General features: G+C 42.2%; 1 protein-coding gene across 1 annotated transcript in view; it reads left to right on the top strand.

The window, feature by feature from the left end:
• LOC125031014 (otoferlin-like) overlaps nt 1-7,500 on the top strand; it is a 134,684-nt gene that overhangs the window by 95,017 nt on the left and 32,167 nt on the right. The window contains 3 exon segments of the mRNA XM_047621437.1: nt 1,668-1,876; nt 2,884-2,971; nt 3,730-3,896. Coding sequence (XP_047477393.1) covers nt 1,668-1,876; nt 2,884-2,971; nt 3,730-3,896 — 464 coding nt within the window.

Here is a 7,500-nt window from a genome sequence, read left to right as displayed (position 1 = left end):
TAGAGAGAGAGAGAAAGGTGGGGGAGGGATGAGAGAGAGAGAGAGAAGCGAGAAAAAGAGAGAGAAAAGGAAAGAGAAATCCCCCTACCAGCGTGTGGGAAATATTGTTTGACATGAGGAGAACAGGAGGGCAATTGAATCGCCTCCAGAATAATACATTCTTACAGTCCCATGTTCTCTTTTCCCCCTCCTTCCCCTTTTGTTTCCCCTTTTCCTAAACACCCGCCGCCGTTCTTTTTCCCCCCCCTTTTTGTTTCTCCTTCTCTCTTCTCCTGTCCCCTCTTCCTCCTCCTCATCTACCTTTCGCCTATGCGTATTTTTTTCCCCTTTTTTAAGATCCCCCCTTTTTCCTTTCCCTCCTCCCTTTCCTTCTGTCCTCCTTCACCTCCTTCCTCTTATTTTTCTTCTTCTTCATTTTCTCCTCCTCCTCCTCATCATCATCATCATCCCTTTTCCCCAAACCCCTCATTTTCCCCGCCCTCCCACCCGCCCCCTCCGCACTCCCCCCCACCACCACCCTCCCCCCACCCCCACCAAAAACCTACTTCCCTCCTCCCCTCCCTCCCCTCCCCCCCAACCTCCCCCCCCAAAACCTACCCCCACCCCACCCCACAGCGGCCCCGAATCATCGTGGGCGTCGTCCTTTGTGGCACCCCCGACGACCCCGCCCTTTGAAGCCCATGAAAAAACCCGGACAAGATTGCTACTACCTTACTTTTCCGCCCTTCTGGGACGAAAAGGCCCCGGGCCTCTACAATCCGCTCCTTCCTTCCAAAGGGACCACCGCAGAGGCTCTACAACTCCCAACCCCAAATCGCGGGCATTGGCGACCCAAGCTGGTAGGGAGGGGGAAGGGGGGGGGGGGAGGGGGAAAGTGGGGGAGGGGGGGACATATGGTGTTTTTTTTTTCCCCTTTTTCCCTTTTTCCCTTTCCCCGAAAAATGGGGATGATGGGTGATGATGATAATTGGGATAATGATAAGGATAATAATGATATGTAAAAGGGAAAGAGAGGGGTAATAATACCAATAGCACCGATAGCAATAGTGAAAATTTTATAATAAAAGGTAATGGAAAATATTTCCATGAATAATGTTAAAAATTTAATAATTCAACAATAATAATGATGGTAATAACAGAAGTAATATTAATAATGATAATGATGATGATTTTGATGATGATACTGATAAATAATAACAAAAATAATAACAATGGTGATAATGATATTAGATCATAACAACCATGATAATAATAGCAATATAAATAATAAATATGATAGTAGTAATGATAATAATAATGATAATGGTGATGTTGGAGGCCATGATTGTAAGGAAGATGAGGAGGATAATGATTATGAGGATGATGATAATAATAATAGTGATAATGATAATAAATAATAAAATAATAATAAAAATAATTAATAAAATAATAATAATTTAATAAAAAAAATAAAAATAATAATTCATCATCAAAATAAACATAATTATGAAAATTTCCATAATGTTAATGATAAAAATAATGATAGTAATAGCGAAAACTATATTGATCATAATAATGTGATAGAAAAAAAAATATAATGATAATAATAATAAAAAAAATTATTAAAATAATAATAATAATAATAAAATAATAATAACAACAACCAACACAAAAACCCGACCCCGCAGGGAGAGGGTCTCCCCCCCCGAAAGTGGTGGCCGATGGAGGAAGGAGGAGGGAAAAAAAAAGTGCCGAGCGCCGCCTGAAGGAGGCGCTGGAGGAGATGGTCTCGGGATGCGGGCAGTACCTGAGCATCGCCAGGGCGTCGTCTGCGGCGTCTACAGGAGGAAGGACCAAGCTGGACAAAGAGAGGATGAGGCTCTGCCAGAGGGAGATCGTGAGTGATGCTCTGAGGAGGATGGAGGGGACGAGGGGGGGGAGGGGGAGGGGGAAGGGATGGAGAGAGGATAAGAAGAGGGTAGAGGGAGGGAAAAGAGGGGGGTATAGGGAGGAGGGGAGGGAGGGAAAAGAGGAGGGGAAGGAAGGAAGGTGGGTAGGGAGGGTGTCAGATAGGGAAAGAGAGTATAGCGATTGTTATTAATTTCATTTAAATCAGTTAAGTATTGTATTACTATAAAAAAAAGAATCAGACAGAAAAAGAGAAAGAGAGTATAACGATTGTTAATTACATCGATAACGTATCGTATTAATATAAATAATTTTCAAAAAGATACTGAAAATGCATCGAAATCCGGCCCAGCGACATTCGTCTTTTGTGCTACAAGCCTATTAGAGAAGAATGGCTGTTCAGTGGCTGAGATATTTTTTGGAAACCCGACCGCCCAAAAACGTTGTGGTCCTCTGGGTGAATTCTGCCAAAAAGGGTTAACTCATCGCGAGGTGGATTTAAACAAAAAGCAAGGGAGTCCGTTGCGTCCAATGGTGTGATTATGTAAGGAAAGTATGCCTAATGGTCTAATTTACTGAAATAGTCGCTTAGATGGCGCGCGGAGAGGTAGACGCTATTGGTGAAACTGTGTTGGGGGGGGGAAAGGGGGGGAAAAAAAGGGAGGAGGGGGAGGGGGGGAGTGAAAAAGGAGGGGGGAGTAGGAGCAAAAAGAAAGAAAAGAGGGTTTGGAAAATGGAAGAGGAGAAGAAAAAAGGAAGGAGGGGGAGGGAGAGGGATAAGGGAAGGAAAAAAAAAAGGAGTAAGAGAGAGATAATATAAGAGAAAAGGAAAAAAAAAAAAAGAGAGAGACGGAGAGGGAAAAGAAGAAAGAAACAGTAAAAAGAAAAAGACAAAATAAACATCCACTCCCCAGAAAACACACTCACCCCAGACCTCCCCTCCCCCCCCTCACCCCCACTACCAACCCCCACTAACTCCCCTCCCCCCTCCCCCAGGACCACCTCGGCAGCCGCGCGGCTCGACACACGAAGGCGCTGGTCACGAGACACAGCCTCCGAGATCGCTTAAAAAGAAAGGCGCACTGTAAAAACCCCACTCTCCAAGCTCAGGGGTCTCATTGAGGATGTAAGTCCGGCTGCTTTAAGGGCTTGCCCTTTTTTTTTCTGTTTTTTTTTCTTTTGGCCTTTCGGGGGTTTAAGCTTTTTTGTTTTTTTTGTTTGTTTGTTTGTTTTTGCGGGTTTTTTTTTTTGTGGGGGGGGGAGTTATGAGGGTTTTTGTTTGTTTGTTTGTTTGTCAAGGTTAGAGGGTTTAAGAAGCATTTCCCAATTTTTTTTATTTAAAAGTTTATATTTCTCTTACTCCCCTTTCTTCTTCTTTTAGGGTGCTGTTTTCTTTATCATATTTTTGTTGTTGTTTTTGTCATTTTCGATCCTGTGCATGTTTTTCTTCTTTTAGTGGTGTGTATTTTTTTTATTTTATTTTTTAAAACTCTTTTTCCCCCTTTTTCCCATAAATGTGTTTGTCTTTCGTTTTGTTTTTTTTCTTGCTTTTTACTTTTTTCTTCTCATTTTTTTCTAAATATATTAATGATAATAATGATAATGATAATAATTATAATGATAACAATGATGATAGTAATAACAAAACATCTCTTCCTGTCCGCCCCCTCATCACATCAACCTCACTCCGACTCTCGGGGGGGGACGGTCCCTTTCACTTATTCCCTCCCCCGTTTTCCCGTCGCCCATTTCCCTGTCCCCGCCCCCACCCGTCACTCTCCCTCCTCCCGTCCCAGCCCTCCCCCCACCGCCTTCCCCCTCATCCACCCCCTCCTTGCCCAGACAAACCCTCTCAGGCCCGCCAGCAAAGAAGCCGTCCCCCGACTGTTCGCGTGTGGAGATCAGCGCGGCAAGCGGTGCACTATCCAGGCAATCCTAGTCCCCCCATACCCCCTGCCAGGCATCTCATCTCTCCGCCGTGGAAGTTGGAGCGAGGGAAGTCCTCTGCGGCATAAAAATCACCAAGAGAGAAGAGACGCTCCCCCCTTTCCCACAAGGTTCGGTTGGGATAAGGGGGGTGGGGGGAGGGGAGAGGGGGGTGGGGGAGGGAGGAGGGGGGAGGAGGAATTCTAGTGGGGATTTAATTTTTTTTTTTTTTTTTTTTTTTTTTTTTAGGGAGGTTGAGTTTCTTTTGTCTTTTCATTTCGCTTTAATTATCTATTTCTTTCTTTTCCTCTTTCTCTTTCTTTCTCTCTTATTCTCTCTCTCTTACTCTCTCTTTTCTCTTTCTCTCTTGTTTCTCTCTCTTTCTCTCTCTCTCTTGATTTTTTTCTCTCTCATCTCTCCTTCGTACTCTCTTCCCCCATTCTCTCCTTCTCCCCCTCACTCTCTCTTCGTCTCCTAAATCTCTATCGGAATCATCCGTCTCTCCGTATCTCCTCGTCCCTCAGCCAACCTCTCTCCTCATTCTCGGCTATCTCATCTCGTCATGCATCGTCGCACTCAAGGGGTCCCTCTCACAGTCTCTTCTCCACTCTTCCTATCTCTACATCGCTCATCTCTCCTCATCAAATCACCACGCCCCCCACCCGGCATCTCGCTTACATCCTCCTCGCGCCCACCTTCCCTCGCATCTTTCCTCTCTCTCTCCTCTCAACCTCCGCTCGCTCTTTCTCCTCCTTTACTTTTTCTCTCTTTCCCCTCATTCCCTCACCCCCCCCCCTCCTCCCCCGTCGCCTCGTTTCCTTCCCTTCTATCCTCCATCCTCCTCCCTCCTCAATTCCCTCCTCCGCTTCCTTCACCTCTCTTTTTCCCACTCTTTCTTGTCCCCTTCTTCCCTCTTTCTCCTCTTCTCTTCTTCTTTTTTCTTTCCCTCCTCTTCCCTCTGCTCTTTCTCTTTTCTTCACATCTTGTCTTTCTTGTCACTTTCTCTTCTTTCCCTCTCCCTCACCCACCCTCATCTCGCCTTTCCTCTTTCCTTTTTTCCTCTTTCTTTCCTCCTCCCCTCGTATTTTCTTTCTTTCTCTCTTCTTTTTCTTTTTCTTTCTTTGATTCTTTTTGAATTTCTTTTATCTTTCTTTCTTTTTTTCCTTCTTTCTTCTCTTTTTCTTTTTTCTTTTTCCTTTCCTTTCTCTCTCTCCTCTCCTCTCCTCTCAATCTCCTACCAATCGCCTCCCCTCCCAACTCCAGCTCATCCCTCTCGGGACTCATCTCTCGTTCCCGTCTCCCATTCTCCATAATCGGCGTCCTCCTCTCACTCCCACCTCTACTCTTCGATCTCAAAACTTTCTTCTCGTCAATCCTCTCTTATCTCTCTCTCTCTGTCCTATCTCTCTCTTCTCAGCACTCTCGCTCTCCTCGCCCCCACTCCTATCTCTCTCGTCCATCTATCCCATCTCTCTCGGGGCACTTCTCAATCTCTCTCCCCGTCCTCATCACTCTCTCTCCTCTCTTCCCCTCGCCTTCTCACCTCAATCTCATTCCATCTCACTTTCTGCTGCCTCTTGAACTCCTCAATCTCTCTACCTTCTCCTCTCTCATCCTCCCTCTCCATCTCAAACCTCTCTCCTCCTCACTCTCTTCTCGTCTTCCTCTCTCTCACCTCCCACACCACCCTCTCACTCATCGTCCTCTAATCTCCAAAATCATCTCAGAATCCATCCCGGCTCATCCCCATTCCTCTCGTCAACCAAGCCCATCGGACATCGCTCCTCACTCTCTGTATCATTCCATGAGTCAACACTCGTCTCTGTCCACCTCCAACACAAACTCTCTCTCTCGTCACCTCTCTCTGCTATCTCGAATCTCCAACCATCTCATCTCTCGTCTAACTCTCTCTCATCTCGGTCGTCACACGTCTCTCACTTCATCTCTCCTCCCTCTCACACTCCCTAGTCTCTCACCCCTCCTCCTGCTCTCTCCGTCCTCTCCCCTCATCTCTCGTCCCTCTCTCATCGATCCGCCTCTCCGTCTCTCCTCCTATCTCTATCAATCTCTATCCTTCTCACAGTCCTCGGATCCTCCTCTCTCCTCACGTCTCGATCTCCCTCTCACTCCTAGGAACAGTTCTTCTCATCTCTCTCTCTCTCTCCCTCCGAGTCTCTCCCCCCCCCCCCCCTCTCTCCTCTCTTCTCTCTCTCCTTCTCGAAGCATGTCTCAAATCACCTCTCATCCCTCTCTCTCTCTCTTTCCTCTTCTTATTTCCCCCCCCCCCCCCGCCCCCTCTCTCGTCCTCCATCACTCTCTCTCTCTATCGTCTATCTCTCCTCTCTCTTTCTCTTTTTTTTCCCTCTCTTTCTCTTTTTCTTTCTTTCTTTCTTCCTTTCTTTCTCCTCTCCTTTCTTTCTCTCTTTCTTCTCTCTTTTCTCTCTCTCTCTCTCTCTCTTCCAGCCTTCTAAACTTCTCTCCCATCGCTCTCTCACAACGCACTCAACCCGTCCTCCTTCGGTTCATCTCTCTCTCTCTCGTCCCTCTCCCCTCCACTCCCTCCCCCCATTTCTCCCTCCTCCCCTCTCGCCTCCCCCCCTTCTCCTCTCTCTCTCTCCTCGTCTCTCTCTCCTCTAACTCTCCTCCTCCCTCCCTCCCTCCCCTCTCCCCTTCCTCTCCACCCTCGTCTCTCGTCTTTCTTTCTTCCTTTCTCTTTTTTATCTCTTTCTTTCTTTCTCTCTCTTTCCTCTCCTCTTTCCTCCCTCTCTCACTCGTCACCCTCTCCCTCTCAAGCTCCGGTTATTACTCCCCCCTCCCCCCTCCCCCTCTCCTCTCTCTCTCCCTATCCTCGTCTTCTCCGCAAATGAAAATCAAATCTCCTCTTTTCTCATCCTCATTCTCCTCCGTAGTCTCGGTGACGCTCCTTCTCTCCTCTCTCTCTCCTCTCTTTCTTTCTTTCTTTCCTCTTTTTTTTTTTTTTTTTTTTTTTTTTTTTTTTTTTTTTTTTTTTTTTTTTTTTTTTTTTTTTTTTTTTTTTTTTTTTTTTTTTTTTTTTTTTTTTTTTTTTTTTTTTTTTTTTTTCTTTTTTTTTTTTTTTTTTTTTTTTTTTTTTTTTTTTTTTTTTTTTTTTTTTTTTTTTTTTGGGTTTTTTTTTTTTTTTTTTTTTTTTTTTTTTTTTCTTTTTTTTTTTTTTTTTTTTTTTTTTTTTTTTTTTTTTTTTTTTTTTTTTTTTTTTTTTTTTTTTTTTTTTTTTTTTTTTTTTTTTTTTTTTTTTTTTTTTTTTTTTTTTTTTTTTTTTTTTTTTTTTTTTTTTTTTTTTTTTTTTTTTTTTTTTTTTTTTTTTTTTTTTTTTTTTTTTTTTATTTTTTTTTTTTTTTTTTTTTTTTTTTTTTTTTTTTTTTTTTTTTTTTTTTTTTTTTTTTTTTTTTTTTTTTTTTTTTTTTTTTTTTTTTTTTTTTTTTTTTTTTTTTTTTTTTTTTTTTTTTTTTTTTTTTTTTTTTTTTTTTTTTTTTTTTTTTTTTTTTTTTTTTTTTTTTTTTTTTTTTTTTTTTTTTTTTTTTTTTTTTTTTTTTTTTTTTTATTTTTTTTTTTTTTTTTTTTTTTTTTTTTTTTTTTTTTTTTTTTTTTTTTTTTTTTTTTTTTTTTTTTTTTTTTTTTTTTTTTGTTTTTTTTTTTTTTTTTTTTTTT

This window comes from Penaeus chinensis, chromosome 2 (assembly GCF_019202785.1).
Source record: "Penaeus chinensis breed Huanghai No. 1 chromosome 2, ASM1920278v2, whole genome shotgun sequence".
Lineage (NCBI taxonomy): Eukaryota > Metazoa > Arthropoda > Malacostraca > Decapoda > Penaeidae > Penaeus > Penaeus chinensis.
This window is presented reverse-complemented; position numbering and strand designations above follow the sequence as displayed.